This window comes from Rhinolophus ferrumequinum, chromosome 17, assembly GCF_004115265.2.
Source record: "Rhinolophus ferrumequinum isolate MPI-CBG mRhiFer1 chromosome 17, mRhiFer1_v1.p, whole genome shotgun sequence".
NCBI lineage: Eukaryota > Metazoa > Chordata > Mammalia > Chiroptera > Rhinolophidae > Rhinolophus > Rhinolophus ferrumequinum.
Window position 1 is genome coordinate 42,542,010 of NC_046300.1, and position 21,282 is coordinate 42,563,291.

Genomic DNA, 21,282 nt, shown 5'->3' on the forward strand with positions numbered 1-21,282 from the left:
AGATTGGATGAGGTAATAGATGGGAAAACAGTTTGAAGACTGCAAAGCATTTCCCCCCAGCATTAATGTAAGCTGATATTTATTTTTATGGTTATCACTCCCTCTCAGCAGAGACCTCTCCCAGGGAAAGCCCTACAGTAGGAGCTCCTCATAATGACCGAGGTTTGAGAACAGCCAGGAGGCGAGCAACATGAAGCCATTTAAAGCACACCAGAGGAAGTCCAGTCTCTGACTATTTATTTTATGAAGTTAGTGGCTGGATATGTTAAGCAAATGTTTTCTTAATTGTGGCAGTATGAGAAAACAATGGGGCAAGGGCTGCCGGGGACGGGGGAGTATCAGGCCTCCACCCCACACCACCCTCCACCACTAAATCTCCAGAGAATGACAGGAAAAATTAAAGACAGGCCTTTTCTTTTCGTGGTCACATGTCTACGCTGCAGTTGTAATAAGAACCTGCACCAATTAGAAATGTTTCACCTCCTCCCCTCGGCCCCTCCCAGGCTCATTTCAGAGCAGACTGGGTTGTGGACTCCAGGAGTTTGCCAAACACAGCAAACACTGGTGTGTGAGCGGTTGGAGGGGACGCTTTCCACTCCGCTCTCAGTCTCTTCCTCCTCTGCTCCCTCCCTTCCACACTGTTTTGATTTCCTAGGACTTCCTCCTCTGGACGAGGGAGAGGGAGGAAAGACGCTTCCGAGCCTGGCGTGTGTGTGTGTGTGCGTGTGTGTGTCTCGTGGTGGAGTATAAAATCCTGTAATGGGAATAAACCGAGCCGCGCCTGAGTGTCCTGGACTGCAGCGGCCGTTCTGATCGCAGTGGTACCTGAGCACACACCTTCCCAAGCCAGTGCGACCTGTATCCTCAGGTACGTGTGGCTGCCGGCCTGTCTGGCCAATGTGGCTGGGGGTGTGTGTGGGTAACGAGAGGGTGCGGTGGGGTCCCAGGTAGGCGACCCGTGGAGCACGGAGCCCCGGGAGACGAGAGGCGCCTCGTGCGCCGCTGTCCCGCTGGTGACCAGCTGTGAACGCCGAGCCCTAGGTGACCGAAGGCTTGTACGCTCTTCCAGGAGCGGCTTGCCCGGCAAGTCTGTGCGTGAGGCCGGGACGGTGCGGGCCTGAAGCCGAGGGTAGCTGAAGTGCCGCAAGGCTGGCTCGAAGGCGCTGGCACTGGCGGGCTGTGGAGGTTAAGGGACAGCTAGTCCAGTGGGTACAGAGTGTGGCCCGACCGTGGACGTCGGTGTCACGTGTGCTGTGTCCATTGGGTGCGAGAGCCAATTGTGTGCGTGTGGGGAACATGCCTGATCCCCGAAAGCAGGGACCTGGGAGCGCACGAAAGGTTCGTTTGGGTTTGTGCATGTGCACCCAAGGTGTGGTCCCACTGGCCGGGCCTTGAGGGTGTGATGTGTGGGACACGCTGGCTCCACGCGCCCTCTGGGACAGGCGCCTCCTCCCGGGGGCCCAGCGCGCCACCAGGCCCTTTGCGGCTGTTCGCAGCCCGAGCGCGTCCGCACCGGTTGGGTAGGTGCAAGCCGCCGCCGGGCGTGCGGCGGGCGGGGAAGGGGAAACGAGCCTATCGCCGCGCGCTTGGCCCCGCCCCCACCTCCCGCCGGCTCACCTGGGCTCGGCCCCACCTGCTTTGTGGGAGGGGCCTGTTTGGGGGCGTGCTCTGGCGGGCCTGGCGGAGGCCGGCGGAGCCCGGCAGAGCACAGGAGAGAGCAGGCGGCCCCTCATTCCAGGGATTCCTTGGGCTCCCGCGCTCGCGTCCGCGGCGGAGCCGGCCCGGCGCGCGCCGCCCGCGTGTGCGTGTGGGTGTGAGGAGGGGGGAGTCGGTGCAGGAGCGCGGGCGCGAACCCGCCTGTGCATCGGCGCGCCCCCGCAGTGCGCTCCGCGCGCTCTGCGGTCCCGCCTCTGCCGTTGCCCCCAGGGGCTCGGCTGGTCCCAGGCCGGCGCGTCCAGAGCCGCCCCGCGGTGAGTGCGAGAGAACCCGGCCGGCGGGCGGCGGGACCCGGGCCAGGCGAGGGCTGGCGTGCCGGGGAACTCAGGTGTGGGCTGATTCGGAGCGGGACCGAGGGCGTCCTCCTGCAGGGAGGAGGCGGCTGGTTCTTGCGGGGCAACTTGAGGATCCCGGTGGGAACCGAAACGCCTGTGCTCCCGAGGGAGAGGTCCAGCTCCTGTAGGGGTCCCGAGTGAAAGGCGCCCTGGGAGTCGGAGGCGCGGGGCCCGGAAGGGGGCCCGGTGCCCAGCATCCCTTTTGGTCCTGGCTATCGGCAAAGGAGGGCTATGGTGCGGGACTGCGGGAAGGGCTGCGGATGGGCAGCTGGGACGGGTCTCTTTCCCCTCGGTATACTTCCTGCCCACTCCCCAAAACAAAACGGCACACGCTTCCTGCACCGAGTGCAGGCCTCGCCGAAAAGCAAAGGTCTCTCTTTTTTTGTTTTGCTTAAAGTCTCCTTTGATTCATTACACTGAGACATTTAAATGTCTTTGGTTAGGATGACAGTACTTGCTAGGGCCATTAACTTAGTTTTATGCGCTTTACTGGCATGTGTTCGTCTGTTTAAGCTAGATGATTAAAAAAAATCGGTTTCACTTTGATCATTGGTGCTGTAGGTTTGCTCGTTGTGTTTCCTTCTCTGTGGTTAATAAGAACCAGCAGCCTGGGGGGTGGGGGTGAATGCTGCTCTTCTAGTTTTTATCAGCAGCTGGATGCCCCCTTAATTTGAAAGGTACTATGGCCGGGTTCGTAGAGTTTGAGTATCTTTTTCCAAACCCAAACCTACCTTGACGAAAAATGAATATTCTCATTTGTTTCCTCTGAACAATCAAAGACACGTTAGATGTTAATTTTCCTATTCGTAAAGGTCAGTTTTGCATACTATTTTAGCATACCGAACTTTAACTCTTTGCTCTAGTCTCTGAGTACAGACTTGTAACGTTCATTGTTTCCTGCTTGCAGCTAATGAAGTCTGCGCATGACTGTGAGGGGAGTAGCGTGGGTAGTTTAAAGGAGAGATTTGGGGTCAACGCCTGGAGGCTGTATTTATCATCTCTAAATCTCAGTGCTCTAATTTTAAATAATGGGTTTAGAAATCCTTTCCTAGGAAGTTTGTTGTCTCGTAATCAAGACACAGTTTTTTGTGTGTTTTTTTCTGTGCGTTTCCTGTTGCGTCTGGCTGAAAAGTCTTCTCCCCCATGGTAAAATGGTGTAAACCCCTCAATTTGTTGTCTAACTTTGGCAAAATTTTAATCCCACACTGGTTTCCCCTGGCACTATTTTTTCACACTTCTGGGCAGCCTGCCTTTGCTTTCCATTTGGAAGGGAATGCAAACTAATTTTTCTGTTGACCAAAACACAATACAATTAAGAAAATAATTTGCTATAAATAACCACGGACTACATTCCAAAACTCTCTGTGTGTTGTAGTAAAAACAGCTCTGGTTTATTTCTGAAGACTTGAGTTCAGGTCCTGTCTCTGTCACCTAGTAAGTTTGTGACCAGAAAAATTATTTCTACTTAACCTTTGTGCTTTATTTTCCTGTGTAAGGGGATGACAATATCTATTTCAATGTATCACAGAGTTTCAGAAATTACAGGGAATAATGTGTACTTTAAAAAGTATTCTATGTTATGTTATTTATAAGTCTTTGAAGATTTGAGAGAGCTTCATAAACAGTCGATACCACTTCCCCTAACATTTAGAACTATACCTTAAGACTCTAACACTTCTTATATAGACTTGATTATTATGAAACTAAAACTTTCACTTTCAAAAGTTCTGTAATGGGAAATTCCTTTTAACTCCTTATGGAGTCAGCGTTGTTACCAACCTCTGGTGGTTGCCAAAACAAATCCAAAAGATTTTTACTTTGTGTCTCTTCCAGGTATCTCTAGGATAGTTTTGCCATAATAAAATAATAAGTAAAATAACCACAATAAAAGTTGTTTTGCAACTTTCAATGTATTTAATAAAATAGACTTATAAGTTCAGGAGGCAAAAGTCAAATACATTGGAAAATTCTAATGTGACTAAAATTTTGACACTGTGGTGTTGTCTGTTTTTGGCCTGTGTTAGATAAGCTGTTGCTATGAGAACCTGGCAACAGAGAATTATTTTTTTGTAATAAGTTTTTGCAAGATATGTGAACTGAGGCTCATTTGTGATTTTTTTTTTAATTTTTATTTTTTATTTTTTTGGAAAGCCTATCTAAAGTTGATGAATCTGTATGTGGGAGCTTAATCGAAGAGAGAAGTGAGTGCTGCTAATCAATCTGTAGCTATGTAGGATCTGTTCCACGTTAAAATATCATCAACAACAACTTAGAAATTGAACTGCCAAATCTTGATAGTATAAACTGCTAAGGTAGTAAGGGAAGGAGTGTATGTGGGAGGTGCTGACACCAGAAAAATGCTTTCTACCTGGGATACAGTATAATAGCTATTTTGCAAAGAAGGAAAACTTTGTACTTTGTGTCTCCTGCCTCATGTGTGATAGACACAGTTGATCTCATTATTCTCATTATTCATGTATTTCGTATTTGTAAACTTATGTACAGTTTCTTTGTGATCCCCAAATCAGTATTTGTGTCACTTTTGCAGTCATTCATGCACATGGCAGAGTGGTGAAAAATTTGAGTCTGTAGTGCATGTTCCCAGCTGAGGTCAAACAAGGCAGTCAGTGCTTTGCTTTCTTGTTTAAGGTCTCCTACTGTAAACAAGTGTGCTTTTGCGGTCCATTTAGTGCCATGTTTTTCTCATCTGAGGGCTTTTTGTTGGTGGTTTTGCTGTGTAAAATAGCCCCCCAAGCATAATACTGAAGTGTTGTCAAGTGTTCCTAAGAGCAAGGACGCTGTGATGTGCCTTACGGAAAAACTATGTGCGTTAGATAAACTTTGTTTAGGCAGGAGTTACCGCGCTGTTGGCAGGAGTTTAATGTTAGTGAATCAACAGCAGATATTAAAGAAGGCGTTTTTAAACAGAGACACTCTTGAAACAAGGTTATGTATTGATCAGTTGACAAAAACCTTGCAAACAAAGGCTCGCAGGAACCTAACCCTATCTTTCCTCTAGGAGTAATGGTTGAGTATTCGCTGTTTGCCAAGACTTTACAGAACATCACTACTGTGAGTAATGAGAATTGATTGATGTTGATAACTAGAGTGCTTCCTAATAAGACAAGATGTCATGGGTTCGAAGACCTATCTAGGTTGTTAATAGGCTGAGAGTTGAGATTTTGGAAAAGTGGAGAGTTAGACCTGGGATATTAAGGGACGTTTGCCTAGTTGGACCATGATGCAAATTTATGTGTCTCATTCTTGGGGATAATAAGTCCCTGAGAGGACGTGACATCTCAGTACTTTTGAATGGTCAATTCCAATATCCAAATAAAATAAATGGCAAGAACAAGCATATTTGGAGTAAACCAAAAACGCCAAAGCTTCTATTTCATATGTGGTGCTGTACATGTCTAGGTCTTGAAAATGAAAAGACAGATTCATAATAGCCTAAATATGAGAACGAAAAGGATAGTTTATTTTTATGTGACAACAGTGTTGAAAAATGTTGGGAATTGGTAGGCTGCTCAAAAAGTCCAGGTGTGAATTTTATTTTTCCCACTTGGATGCAGTGGTGTCAGTTTGGGCCCACCATACAGTTACTTTCCAGGGGACACTTTGGGGAGATGGATGAACTTTCATCAGCAGTAAGAACTTGTACACCAGCACCAGGCAGCCTCACATAAAGGCCCTGAAATATGCTGTAACCTGAGTTTGGTTTTTTATAGCTTCAGCCTGCATAGATGGCCCTCAACTTGACCCATGGTCAGCTTTCATACAGTCTGTGCAAATGCAGTTTACACTGACACCAAACTGTGTTTTATAATAACGGAGGATTTTAGTTATTGCCTGGTTGCACTGTTTGGCAGCGCCTATTGCCAGGACCATCAGACTAAATATCACATCCTTGCCCCCTTCTGTCATTTCCCCTGCACCCAACCCTGGGGCTGAGGAGGTCAACGGAATCAAGTCTTGGGCTATTTTAGTGTCAGAAAACCTAAAGTGGTTGATTGAGTCTTCATTCCGGGATCTCCATCCAGAGTGGTACCCTCTTTCAGCCCAAGCCAACCGGGACCTCAGCCTCTGTTGATGTGATGGGAGGTGGAGATGAGCAGCAGGCACAGCTGGGTTGATGGCAGGCATCTGAGATTACCTGGTTCCTGATACGGAATGTGTTCCACTTTGGAAAAGAGGAGATTGACGGCTGCCCAACCTGTAAATCTGCCTCCCGCTGAGGTTCCGGGGGCTGGGGGTTGGGGTGGTGGAGCATTTAACCCTTATGGGAAGGGTACATACCTATATCAATTTACCAAGTTGTTTAGTTTTCTAAGACAATGGAAGGGCTGCCCACAGAGCTGGCTCTCGTTCTGGGGCTTATGCTTGAAGTTGGCAAGCACCTGACAGAAGCCTAACTAGGGATTTTACACACGTATTTTTAATTCGCTGGAAATAAGCATAGAACATGTTAGATTCATTGTTCAAATTTTAGACATTTGACCTTCGAGTGAATTTTCAGGAAGGATTATGTGTGGAAGTAAGAAATTGGATGTAAGCGGAAGCTGGCTGGGTCCTCCTGACAGTGTACCTGGTGTGGTGCTTCAGATTATGGCAGTGTGGGTCAATCATTCATTCCTGGGACTTGCCTAGAGAAGGAAAGCTTGACTAGCAAAGGGTCCATCTGTTTATGGTATATCTTTGGTAGTTTGACTATTGAAAGAGTATTTTGAATACGGGCTGGCTTCTATTTAGGAATTTGGCTGCGATATTGTGATTTATAAGAAATATATATTTGGTCATTCAGATGACTAAAATAAAGTTTCCATATATATTTGGTGTTCATCCACAATTCCTAACTCACAGCTCCCCAAACTTTTGGAATTTCCTGAGTGTAGAGAGTGATAAAGGTGTCTTTTGTTATGGGAATGAAGTGACTTTTGGAAGCACCTGGGGATGGGGGCTGGTTATCAGGAGAACAACACCTCTAGGGAGGGGGAAGGGGCTAGAGGTTGATTCATTCCCCAGAGCCATCGATTTAACCAATCATGCCTGTGTAATGAAGCCTCCATAAAGTCCAACAAGTGGATGAGGTTCAGAGAGCTTCTGGGTTGGTGAGCACGTGGGGATTTGGGGAGAGTGGCCCTCCTGGAGAGGGCATGGAAGCTCTTCCATCTGCCTGTTCCTGAGTTATTACCATTTACAATAAACCAGTGATCTAGTAAGTAACATGTTTCTCTTGAATTCTGTGAGCTGCTCTAGCAAATTAATTGAACCCAAGGAAGGGGTCTAATAGCCAGTGGGAACTTATAGCCAGTCAGTCAGAAGCACAGGTGACAACTTTAGCTTGTGACCGGTGTCTGAAGTGGAGGGCAGTCTTGTGGGGCTGAACCCTTAACCTTTGGGATCTGATTCTGTCTCCAGGTAGATAGTATCCAAGTTAAGTTGAATTCTTGGACACTGCTGGATAACCTTAACAGTTATCCATTGCAGGTTAACAGGTTTTCTGAGCGTGACTAAGTAGGAGCCATCCTTCCTCTTACTGAGCCTGTTGTTGGAGCCTGAAGTCCTTAGGGCTTATGTTTAATTCTTGTGTGGCTGTGGCCCCAGGAATCTGATGGCTCTGAAGTCTCTGTTGTTTGTCCCACTCTCACCATCAACTGACTAGGTGTGAGCACCTTACCTGCCTTGGTTTCTATTTATGTGATTCCATACTTGTCTCTGTTCAAGGAAAGTAAAATATGGCATGGTTTTCGTATGCTGGAAGGAGAGGGCTTGCTTCCTTCAGAAGCTATCATGTTATTGGCCTGGTATATGCCTCAAGGTGCAGGAAAAAGGGCACAGACTAGCAGCCTTGCCTCGGTTGCTGAGGGAAGTTTTTTTTTTTTTTTATCTTTTTTGTTCTTATAACTTACGCTAAATAACTGTGCTTTTCTCCAGAAGGACTTTATGAAAATCAGCTTAAGAAGAATAAAAATAGCATTGGATGGTGAGTCAGGAGCCTTGGATTCCAGTATTAGCTTCTTCAAGAAGTCTCTTATATCCTTGGCATGTTGGTTTTTCATCTGTGGGAGAATACTAATCATCATATTTGGTCAACTCACAGTGAGAATACGATGAGGTAATTTTTGTGAATGCGTTTTGGAAAAGTGTATGTTCTATAGCTATAAGATGGTCGTAGTGGTAAACGAGAACATATACTTCTTACTTGAGTTTGCAAGGCATTTTTCATTACGTTATACCATTTAGTCCACATGCCAAGCGTAGGACCTATGAAGCAGGCAATGTTCTTTACTATGATTTTCTTTAAGCGAGGAAACTTGGTCCTGGAGAGGTTACCTGGTCCATACATTTAGTGTTAGGCATTTAGAGTAGAGCCTAGAACAAAACAGGCTTTCAGTGATTGATTGTTGATTAGCGTGAAAGTGTCCCACCTTCTGTTTTCTGAAGCTAAAGTCCTGGCTCTCCTGATTTAACAGATGGTAAAGTGTGACAAGAAAAAAGCATTGCTCAAATGAGAGATATTTTTAGCGGGAAGAACAGAGAGGATGATGAGAATTAGACCTTCACAGGAAGAATGTGCCTCGCAAGAAGTTAGTGGGGCAGCAATTAGGAAACACTGTGGGGGAGACACCTAGCAGGAGTTAACTCACATCTACTTGATGTGCCTGAAGCTGTGCTTGTGTGTGGCCACCAGAATCTGGGGACGACGGGTCTCAAATTTCATTTCATTTATTCCTCTCATTGATATGGACAGCTAGCCAAATCAACCAGTGTCATCACATTTGGTGAAGTTTCTCCAGGGCAGTGAGTTTCCTTTTCCTTTTCTGTACTGTCTCAATGTGGTGTTTAATGGAGAGGAGATACCCAGTGAAAGCCTCTAAATTCTCGATGGTTAAAAGGGCTGTACACCCTGTACTGGGGTGTGGTAGTTCATACTTGTACTCTATCAGTGAGGCCAAGTTGGATTAGCTCAGGAGGTGGTCCTGATGGGGAACTAGAGTGATGGAACAGGGCCAACAGGAATTAGGGATCCTGAAGAGCATCTGGAAGTTGGAGATGCTACAGTCTCCCAGGATAGTGGTATTTTCCTGTTTCTGGCTTTTGGCCAAGTGACAGTGTGGCAGGAACATCAGGAGGTTTGAATGTGTTTCTCCCCACCCCCGCTGCTTTCCACCTCCTGCTCATACTCTTTCATAACTGTACTAGTTAACCACTATTCCTGGAAGAACCAAGGAGTGAAGCAGCCCAGGAGCCGTAGCTTTCACCTTGGAACACTTCCATAACAGATCTTACAATCCCATTCCCTTGCCTGAAAAACAAAAATCTGATACACCCCATAAGTCTGTTCCCAAGATAGGCGCTCTTCTCCTCTCATTGATCAAAATGGAACCTTGCTTTGTAGAAGGCTTGTCGTTGGCACCGAATGCCCCTACATTTTAGTAGCTTTAGAAGTGATACCTAGTCTCTAATTCTCAGCTGGAAGCTATTTGGAAAAGTGTGTTATTAACGATAAGGGATCCTGAGGAACAGAATGTGGGCTGGCAGAGAAAATACGCGACCATCACATGAAAAAGAAATAAAACAAACTGTATGTTCTATTCATCATGAGTAATGTTCCTGTTGGCAGCGGCCATGAAAGAAGGTGAATGGATAGAGCAGCAGTGGGTTGCAATACGGTAGAAGGCACTTTCGTCTGTTTCCAGAAGCACATTCCTCCCACTTTAATGTTGCTATTAAGTCCCAGGTGTTAGAATTTCAAGTGATTAGATTTTTGGTTACCATGATCTCATATTGTAAAAACTATCTCAGAGATGAGAAGACTATTGGGATGTACTTAGATTTATTTTCTAGATGCTGCATAATCTTTTGCCAAAGGGTAGTAGATGATTCATGGTTCATAAAGGCTATAAAATGAACCAGACATGGACCCCCCCCCCCCCCCCCCCCGTTTAAAACCATTCAGACCATTCAAGGGCTTTTCAGTGGCTGTGAATAAAATCTCAGCTTCATCATACCCTGCAGGGTATGCGTGATCTGGCCCTGGCCCACCTCCCCAGCCGCACCTCTCCCTCTCCCTCTCTCTTCCTCTTCCTCTCCCTCTCCCTCCTTCTCCCCCGAGCTCCCTGCACTGCTATCAGGTCGCAGCACTCCTTCACATTCACATGTCCAGCTTTGGTCTGCCTGGGTTTTTTTCCAAATGCTATTTGTCCCCCATCCCCTCCCTTCACAAGGCTAATTTCTCACATTCTTTAGGTCTCAGCTTTCCTTCATCTCAGAGAAATCTTCCCCGATTACTCTTATCTAAAGTAGTGTCCAGTGCCCTGTCTTTTAAAAATACATTTACCGTCATTTGCAATTTATTTAGTATGTTTTCACAAAAAATTATTTTAATGTAAAGCCCATTCACTTCTCATAACACCCTGAGGGAGATGATGTTAATATCCCCAGTTTACAGATGAGGAAACAGACACAGAGGTAAAGTCACTTTCCAGAGTCACTCAGACAGGAAGTGGCTGAGTTGATTCAAACTCGGATTGGCATTCAAAGATCATCCTTTTAAGTAGCCATTATGCTAATCTGCTTCTCAGTGTAGTGTGACCTTCCGTCAAATACTGTAACCTTAGTTTTTTTCCCCCCATGTTACTAATATGTTTTACTGGGTGTATTGGGCTGTGATATTGTATAAGATATAAAATTCAGAAGACTTTTTAAAAATAGTTACTGTTATCTCTCACCTTTATTTGCTTAGGTCTTTTGTGGCTAGTTAATGCCTAGTCCCTTGTTTGCATCTCCCACCTGTTTTATTGTGTTATTACCACACGCTGTTGTCCTTACCTCATACCTGCTTCCTACAGAAGTCTCCTAACTGATCTGCCTCCAGGGGCCTCCCCGCACATCACCCCTCAAGTCAAACCATCCTCCCCAGAACTGCTCAACTGAAATATCATTACCGTCCTATCCCCAGCCTGCTCAGGGATTGACGATGACTCTTTGGTGTCTGCTACGCTGGGTAGCCTTCGGCTCTTTCCTAAATCCACCCACTTCATGCTCGTCAAAACTTAGCTGCTTCTGCTTCTTAACAAGGATTTGCAATTCTAACCGGGCTGGTCTCAGCCTTCCCGTCCCAGCTTCTCTTTCCTGCCTCTGTGCCTTTCCTCAGTCTGTGGATCCAACAGGACTGTTGGATAAGACATGGTCCTTCCAACCAGGAAATATTCAAACTGTGATCCACAGGTGAGTAAGAGAGGTCAGAGAGGAGAGTGACTGACTGCCCAGGGGAGAGAAACTGGGGAAGGAAACCTTTGATGTGGCGTTTTGAAACACACACACACACACACACACACACACCCACACACACACACACACACACACACACCAACACACACCCACACACACACACCCACACCCACACACACCCACACACCAACACACACCAACACACACACCAACACACACCTCCAAGACCACTTAGCTGACACTGATCTCTTTTACCACACAATACACATTTTAGTTTTAAATTATATTTAGTCTTCTCCTTAAAATTTTTCTATTATCCTATTCCACATACTTTAGGTTCACAAACAAGACTGTGACTCTTTAAAAGCAGGGATCTTCTGTTCTCTTCAACCTCTCCTGAGTACTTTGCTGAACTCAGAATAACTGCAATAAAAATTGGTTTGTTTCAATAATAAGGTCGCAGCAGATGGCAGGTGCCTGTAGTTGAACCATAAACACCCAATCTCTTTTATCTATCTACTTTGAACATAAGTTACTTGGGGGTTTCGATTTCATACTATCTGAATAAACTTAAATATCTAATCTACGCTGGGATTCTGGGTCTGCATACTTTATATAATTTAAGGCATATGTTAATATTGATCTGTTTGGGTTTAGAATTTTGAAAGCATTGTCCTTGAACTTAATGGGGGAAATTAAGGAATTGTGAGTCTAAATACTGCATTAAGGAGTAGAATGCTTATCAGTATTAATCAAAATAAAAGACTTAAAACCCAAATCTTGCCTGAATAGGAAACTGGCTTGAGTGAAGAGAATGTTTATTGAGTTCTTGGGAGTTCAGCAAACCTTTTCCTCTCAGTCTGTTTCAAACCTTGCTTTGTTTTCACCACCTTTGAAAAAGTTCACAAATCCTTACTCTCAGGACATGATCTTTTCGATCTTATGAAGAAGAGTTGGGAGTGTGAATGTCATTTGTTTTTCTCTTATACCTCTCTGATTTTACTCATCCTCCCTTGTCTCTGAAAAAGAAGAAATTTACTGTTGGGTTTATGACACCACTACCCGTCCAGTCATTCAGTCTTCTTTGACTCTCCTCTCACGTCTTGAGACTTTTTCCAAGCTCTGGCAGTTCTCTCTTATTCCCACTGTTCCCATAACACCCCCGTTATCTTCTTCATTCTGCATAACTATAGCTTTTAAATCCTCTACCCTGCCTTTGGTTTTCCATTCGGTAGAATGGCTCTGCTCCATTCTACATGGCGCCACCAGAATATTTTATGTAGAACACATAGATGACCAAGTTATATTTCTGTTCAGAGATTTCAGTGGCTCCCTAATGCATACAGAATCAAGCTCAAATCCTGTCAAAGCCCTCAGTCCTTCCACTGGGGCCCCAGATAATTTCCATCCTTATCTCTTATTTACTATCCCCATTTTACTCTTCTAGCCTATGTAGACAGCTTGTTGTTGAATCGATTCTGCTTGTGTTCCTCCTTGCTTGAGTGCTTCTATATTTGTTCTTCAGAGGCTCAGCTCAAGTTCTGTTTTCTCCACAAAGCCCTTCAGGATTCCTCTGTATTTCTATAGGACTTTACTTCTACTGCTGTTTTGACACTGAGCACATTTTGCCTGAATCCATTATTTCCCTAAGTGTTCTCAAAGAGATGTTTCAAGTTAAAAGAATGGCCAGTGAAGTTTGAGAGATTTCGAGCACAGAGCTACCATCCCCACTGCGTTTGTCCCCTGTGTCAAGTCCAGCAGCATATCAAACGCACAGGAAGGAAAGTAAGATGGTTGATTTGGTTTATTCCAGTGTTTCCCAAACATATTTGTCATAGAAAAAAAATTTTTTTTTTTTTTTCAACATGCAGAGCTCCCACTGTTCGGGGAGCATGCTCTTTGTACCCTTTCAGAGACTTTTTTTTTTTTTTTTTAAGATTTTATTGGGGAAGGCGAACAGGACTTTATTGGGGAACAGTGTGTACTTCCAGGACTTTTTTCCAAGTCAAGTTGTTGTCCTTTCAGTCTTAGTTGTGGAGGGCGCAGCTCAGCTCCAGGTCCAGTTGCTGTTGCTAGTTGTGTGGAGGGCGCAGCTCAGCTCCAGGTCCAGTTGCTGTTGCTAGTTGCAGGGGGCGCAACCCACCATTCCTTGTGGGAGTCGAACCGACAACCTCCTGGTTGAAAGGAGGTGCTCCAACCAACTGAGCCATCCAGGAGCTCAGCGGCAGCTCAGCTCAAGTTGCTGTGTTCCATCTTAGTTGCAGGGGGTGCTGCCCACCATCCCTTGTGGGACTGGAGGAATTGAACTGGCAACCTTGTGGTTGAGAGTCCACTGGCCCATGTGGGAATCGAACCGGCAGCCTTCGGAGTTAGGAGCATGGAGCTCTAACCGCCTGAGCCACCGGGCCGGCCCGAAAAATTTTTTTCTTATAGGAACATCCAATGCAATACACTTTGGAAAAGTGCTCCCTTATGCTAGATTTTTTGTAGGGATGTCTACTGTACAGATTGAAAGCCCTTTGAAGGCAACCACTGGGCCGTGTTCATTTTTCTTGCCTTAGCACCTAGTGGGTATTTAATGAGTACTGAATGAAATCACATTGCAACATTAAGAACTGATGTTTCTTTGGAGGCTTGAAGTATGAATATTATGAAGAAAAGCTGGTCTGCTGCATGTTGTAACTGGCACATACGAAGGTCCTCAGTAAATTGAATGCCAGATAAATGCTGAGTGTCTCTAAGGGGTGCAGTTATTTTTTTTCTCAGTTGTTGAACTAATAGAATGTGTCTCTTTGCCCAATAATTACGTGTGTGTGTGTGTGTGTAAATCCAGAAAAGAAAAACTGGGCAAAAGTAGCCTGGTTTTCTAGGTTTTCCACCATCTTTAAATCTTTTGCAGGTTTTGCTTTTACAGGTATGCTGTAATTTAAGAAAACAATCAAAAATAAAAATTCAGGCTTATTTAAAAATATGGTTCTACATAAATTGGTGAGAGGTGGAGGTGATATTAAGTACATTATAAAACATGACATTTTAAAAAAGATTCCTGTTGGACTTAAAATACCATTTAACTCACTGATGGAATCCATATACAGCTTTTTGTGCGTGCAGTGCATGCATTAAGCCACACAGTCTGCAGAATCTCTCAGCGAAGGTGGCGAAAGAACAGAATGGTTCAGTCTTAGTAATTTTTGTTAAAACTAATAAACCAACCACCACCACCACCACCACCACCACAACAACAAAAATCTCAGGCTGGTAGTAATGCTATATTCATAGAGCAGCCTTTGTTCCGAAAACTATTTTTTACTGGGTATGTCTGTACAGGCGTGTTATTACGCACACACACATAAACATTTATAAGCACAAATAACATGGGCATGAATATTCACAATATCCTGTCTTTTCGTTCTGACATGAGTTGCTTCCTGGAATCTGCAAGGGTTAGCTTAGTAGACAGAATGGAATTTAACCCTTTATCAGCTGCTGAGTCCAGTCCATTCAGCTTCTTCACAGGATAGGAAGAATTTTATCTTCTGAAGAGTGCTTTGCATTTCTTGGGGGACTCATTCTGATTGTTAACAACCAAAATTCTAAAAGTGTCTTTCAAATTCTGTTTAAATTCTTGTATTTCTCCCCTTTTTTTTTTCCTTTTAGGCTCCAACTAAGAATGGAGACGCCACTGGATGTTTTGTCAAGGGCAGCATCTTTGGTGCATGCTGACGATGAAAAACGTGAGTCAGGCATGGGTTTTAACTGCTTTTTACTATGCCCTCCAGTCTCCTGCATTATACTAAAATTAGGTGATGCACGACGTGGTTTTGTGCCTATCGGCTGTGAGTTTTGGTTGGTTTCCTCAGAGACAACAGCCTGGCATCCTCATTTTTGTTTGTGAGCGCCCAAACCGGTTAAGTCTTTGATTGCTAGAACTTGAACAGTTAACTGCAGTAAGTCCTTTGCTTCCCAGCTTCCTCTCGTGGGGTCTGGAATGGAGATACTCCTTACCTGTCTAGAACTTTAGAGAAATATGTGTTGGTTGATAGACTAACTGACCACCAGGGAACTAGAGATGGAAAAAAATCATCCACGATCATTCCTGTCATTGGAAGTGTGCAGTACATCTCATAATGGAAAACAGTTGTGAAAATTCCATTTGCATAGCTCAGAGAGAGCAAATATTGGGGGGAAGAACAGTCACTAATGTGGGGGAGGGGCAGAAGGAGAATGAACATCGGAACACCGGAAGATTATTCCCCAAGTGTTAAAGTGACTTTCCTGCTCACCCTCAGGTACATTTGTTTTTAAATGTTCTGTTCAAAATTAAAATTGCTTGCTGAACCCTATTTGCAAGAATGACTTTTATGAATAGCTAGTTACAAACTTTGTTAAACGTTAATATGATTAATTTAGAAATTTTTCTGTAAGACAGTATTTTGAATTTCTCTGTTTCATAATGCCTACATTTAGTTAAGATTAGTAGAAGGAAATACTGTTTATACAAATGAAAACCAGAAGGTTTGACCTCAGGGCAGCTCCAGGTGCCCCAAGTGTAGAGAGTTGGTTTCTTTCTTTCTGCTACCTTCTCAGCTTCTCTCCTGGAACCCAGCTTCAGGGTCACTCTGTTCAGGTTGGAGGCCTGTGTAGTTTCCACATCAGTGAGCAACGATTGAATGCTTACGTGTAAGTGATGTACGTAGGTGGGCAAGGGCTGTCCCTGCCTTCATGGAGTTTATGAACTTGTTGTATATAGACTCGCGCAGCTGTAAAATGTACAGAAGGGGAGACTGGGTATGCTTGGTGACATTGATGCAGGGCCTCCTTGGAGCCTACAGTTTGGGAGAGCTGTTTTCATAGAAACAGAATGATACTGCCAAGGGAGAGAGGAATTCTTACTTTCCTCCTGTATTGAACACAGCCATTGCTATTTTGCACAGTAAGGATATACGGTTGGCTCTCTGTATCTGCCGGTTTCGCATCCCCGATACAACCAACCACGGATTGAAAATAATTTGGAAAGAAAAGTTACATTGTTGCTGACATGTACTGTGTAGTTAGGCCAATGATGGTTGGGTCTCTACTGAACATGTACAGACTTTTTTCCTTGTCCTCTAAACAATGCAGTATAACAACTATTTATATAGCATTTACATTGTATTGGATATTGTAAGTAATCTAGAGATAATTTAAAGTATATGGGAGGGTGTGCATATGTTATATGTAAATTCTATGCCATTTTACACAAGGGACTTGAGCATCCTCAAATTTTGGTGTCCACAGGGGTCCTGGAACCAATCGCCTGTGGGTACCAAGGGACAACTGTATACATATAATAGGCTACAACGATCACAGAGTAGACTTTATTCTGGAATGTTCTTTGGATTCTGGCTATTCCAACTGGTTTAGGAATGAACTGGCGTAATCCTGGAATCCCTCCGTAATGGTTTCAGCTTCTTGGGATCATTTTTTGCATCTAAAGACAAGGAAAAAAGTCCAAAGATATCTATAATCATTATTAACATGTAGACAACATTTTTGAGAAACTTTTAAAACTTTTTACTGTGGCTCTCTGTGCACCACTCCTAAGAGCGCAGAGCTCAAAAACCAGCTGTTCGATGTATTTTCTATTACCTAGTAATGTAAGTATGAAAATTCATATAAATTATAGGCAAAGTTGGGCATTAAGTTCAGTCTTTCAAGTAGATTTCTGAAGACCTATTTGGGTTTGTTCAGCCTGATTTCAGCTGTCTCTGCCCTAGATTAAATTCTATTTTTGCTTTTGTTATAAATTGCTCTTAAACTTAACATTCTCCTCAACACTTTAAAACAGTCTTGTGTATGTAATCTGATTTGGGTGTCTTATTCCAAACAGAAAAATGTTCTACTACTTGAGATCAGTTTCCCAACTCATGTAGGTGACCTAAATGATTCTCTTTTCTTTTGCTCATGGAGAACCGAAAACTTAGGCATGTTTGAAGATGTTATTGTTTTAGCATTTTGAAGAGAACAGTACCTATTAGGACTTGAGTATATAATACCCTGATAGCCTTAAGGCTTCATTATGTCTACTAGTGGAAAATAAAAGAAATATCTCAATAGTACACTGTAGAGCTCAAGTCAATAGTGAAATGGTGGTTTTGTAGTAACACAATAGTCTCTTATCTGGATGGCCTAGAAGGAATAAATTTACTTAAAATAATCATTCCACTGCTCATGAGACATTGATTTAATCAGCGTCCAGGGTAATCCTGGAAGGTTTACCTAATGAAAATACAATGTGAGACTGCCAATTTTCCTTGTGCTTGAGGAATCTCTCCTTTCAGTGATCATTTATGCTGGTGCTGGGAGGACCCCAACCTTTTTTTCTAACTTTCATTTTTTAGTAGTCAAAATTGAACAAAATTTGTACACAAAGGACAGGACATTTGTGTACTAATATTTAGAACAATACCTTTAACGTGATACTTCGTTTTCTTGTGATGTTTACAAAGTGTTTTATTTTTGGTAGAGATTTTGTTCTTGTATCTTCTGATGAGATCTTGTTGTATCTTGCTGACTTCCTCACGTAGATTAAAATAATTTTAAGAGAGCACCACAGGAAGAAAATTCTCTTAAAAATGTTGCCTGTGTGTTAATGGTAACGATTATAGACATTTCTGGACTCTTTTCCTCTTCTTGTTTTGGGGATTTGGGTGGAAGGGATAGTACTTTTGATCTGGTCGAATGAGTATGCATGTGAGCAGAAAAAGCTGGATAAGGCTGGCATGAGTGATGCAGAGGGAACAGGAAGAGAAAGCAGCTTTTGCAGGTGTTGCATCTGCTCCTAGAAATTTGCGAACTCCTTGTCTGATGAAGATGTTTGAAAACTAATTGATGAAACATACATTATCATAATCCTTCCAAGTAAATCATTCCTAGAGTGCAAGCTTTTAGGATTCTGGCGACTGATGCCCAGATGTATGGCATATTTTTGTGTCCTATCCAGTTAATCGTAACATAATGATCAGTTGAACTCATACTGTTTTCTCAGATTGGTTTCTTTCCTCCAAGATCATGATGACTTTCAATATGCCTCTGCATCAATACAGTAAACCAGCTGCTCTGTGCACAGGTTACGGCGATTTTAGCCAGCACTTTCCTTTGAGCAGGTAACTGGGCCTGATTTTTTTCCTTTTTCCTCTCGTATCCTCTTTACTCCCTTGTCTTTCCTCTCGGCACCTGATACAGTGGCTTTCAAACATTTTTGACCATGGCACAGAGTTGAAAAGCATTTATATTGTGACCCTTGTACTCGTATATTGGCATACCTGATACAAAAGCTTCGGGAAACAAAACTTCCCTTGACTTTGCACAGTGTAGTGTGATTTGCCTGTTTTATTCTTTGCATTCTACTTAATTTAGATAAAAGTCGGGTCATGACTCATTAAATTGATTTTAGGATCCTCTAATGAATTGGGACCTGCATTTGAAAAACATGATTTGGTTTATACCTCCGTCATTGTTGGATAAAGTTATTTCTGGCTCCTCCATTTACATACTGGGAAAGTTTGACTAACATGTGGGGCACGAAAATACAATGAGCTAGGGTATTCAGACATGCTGGAATTAGGTGACTGGACAGGCATGATGTCATCATATTGTTCTCTTTCAAGAGCACTAGAGGACTTGGCACACCAATTGTAAGCAAACATGACTACTCCATTCAAGACAGTTCCTCTCTATTCTGAGCCTATGTTGTTCCTGATTGTTAGAGTCAGTGCTCAAGAAAGCGGTCAGTCCCTTATGGTGAAACTTACTTAGCTCCCTCTTGTTCCCTAATTGCTCCTAGCTGCCCCACGGCTCCATTGAGACTATCTAGTAGACACTGGTTGAGAGGACACTGATCTGATACTTTGTAGCCTAATCTGATGGCTACATTCCATTTGTGGTTTTCAGCCTCTAATCTTAAACACCCGAGAGGGATACCATGCTTTTCCATCATGACAGTGGCCCACTGTGGCAGCGATTCCCAAAGGGATATTTGTGAGCATTCTGAAAATGCCTTCTTGGGTGATTCTGATATTGGGTCCCTTTTCCTAGATGAGAATCACTGGTCTAATAATATTCCTAGAGGAGTTCTGGATCTGGATCTTTAAGAAAGAGGGGCTAGATCCTTCTAGTTAGGGGATGACGTAATTCTTTGGCTATCATATATCCTTTAACCAGATTCACCATTTATTTATATTTTGTCTCATTTCTTTTGTCATTCTCTTTTTGTGTATACATACATATTTGTGTATATATATACACACACATACACATACACACACAAGCAGGCCCTCATTCAGCATCATTTGTTATAATGTTGATGAGATGCTCTAGGAACTTTTATTTATATCAATTAGACTATGGTAAAATTGGTTTCATTATACAATGTTTTGCAGAAAGTCACAGAACCTATTGATGATGTTAAGTGACGACTTACTAATATTACCTGCACTAGTAAGTCAGCAAAGAGGTTTTCATTTGCAAAAGGTTTTCCAACCAGTGAAATAGCGTTTCCAAAGCATCAAGTAGTCATAATCAGCCAAACATTTAGAATAGGCAGTAATGCATATTCAAAAACTGCAATGACTCTGCCTCCCACGCATGTGGATGATTCAGGCTCACACTGCCACAAAATGTCTCTTTATATTGCGCTATTGTTACCAGTTAAGTACCTTGGTTAACTCAAGGAGAGGATCTCAGCTCCAATGACAGGCTGCTTCGCAAAGTAATGGATCCCTTGTTGCCAAAGTGTTCAAGTAGAGACGAGATGACCACTGTCCAGAGGCATTGTACAAGGGAATTGGGTGGGTGGGGTTGGACGTGACCTGAGTCTGTGAGTCTGTATTAGACCCTAGACCTGTTCAAGGCGAGGATGCTGTGCCATACTGCTTTGGATTCCAAGCATGTACCATTTGGTGTATATGGTCAGCATTTAATAAACACCTTTTGGTAGTAACATAACTGCTGGAGTGAAAAGCTCGTCTCTAAGGAATTCATTTTTTTAGCACTAGCAAAAATGACTCAGTATAATTAATTATTACTGTTACTACTAATGTACAAATTCAAAGGAGTACTGTATTCCACTTGATAATTCATAGTTTGCAAAACATTTTATTTGGTGGTTATGACAAGAATCTTTGGGGGTGGCTGGTTAGCTCAATTGGTTAGAGCATGGTGCTGGTAACACCAAGCTTGCTGGTTCGATCCCCGCATGGGCCACTGTGAGCTGCTCCCTCCTTAAAAAAAAAAAAAAAATCTTTGCAGTAGGCTGAGTAGGAGGTGTCAAAAAAATTAAGCTTGAAAAAGTTTGATGCCTTATTCAAGATTAAAGTTGTGATCATCAGAATAGCAATTAATAAATGCGTGTCAACTGTTGCTGGGTAGTGCAGAGTCCTCCTGGGTAGGAAATCACAAGGTCTTGGGGCGTTAGCTTCTCTAACTCCATGTTCCCAAGCCTCCTTTTGATTTTCAAAACAAGGACTGGATTTACTGTCCTTTCTAAAGGTGGGAGTCACAAATAATACGTTCTGTGTTTTCAGTTATTTCCCTTTTGTGAATAATCACATTGAAAATATCATCTCCCAGGAATCTATTTTACTTTAAAAAGCTTAATAAAACATAAAACATACGGTGGGATAGTATTATGTGCTTATTTAAGACACTCTATAGGTGTGGTCAGCTGCTTTATTCAAAGTTTGCCTCCCAGGGTAGGCGCCTGACATTTAATGAGAAGGCCGCCCTCCAGAGACAGCTACTGCAAATGTCTGTGCTATTTTTGTAGTTTTATATCAGATCAAATTAGCATAATAAATGTTAGAAATGGATCTCCAGTGGTGAAAATAATGGCTTGTTAATTAGCATAATGGATGTTGAAAATAGATTCTTCCACCAAGTAGCTCTTTAGACACTTGAGAATGGTTTATTATGTTTCCCTTAAATGAATATTGCTCGATCTTTAGAAATCCATGTG

At 43.2% G+C, this 21,282-nt stretch overlaps 1 protein-coding gene and 1 non-coding gene across 4 annotated transcripts in view; both read left to right on the forward strand.

The window, feature by feature from the left end:
* Positions 1–725: 725 nt before the first annotated feature.
* The window catches only part of VGLL4 (vestigial like family member 4), a 141,297-nt gene continuing 120,740 nt past the window's right edge, over positions 726–21,282 (forward strand). The window contains exons 1-2 of one of the 3 annotated variants that reach the window (XM_033132500.1): positions 726–868; positions 14,946–15,022. In XM_033132500.1, the coding sequence (XP_032988391.1) occupies positions 14,959–15,022 (64 nt within the window). In that variant the 5' untranslated portion in view covers positions 726–868; positions 14,946–14,958. Of the gene's footprint in view, positions 869–1,743; positions 1,971–1,999; positions 2,045–14,945; positions 15,023–21,282 lie in introns of those variants that run through there. The other 2 variants (XM_033132498.1, XM_033132501.1) reach the window with 2 other exon arrangements.
* On the forward strand, positions 20,458–20,531 carry TRNAT-GGU (transfer RNA threonine (anticodon GGU)). The gene has a single exon. It is a non-coding gene; the product is annotated as a tRNA-Thr (tRNA).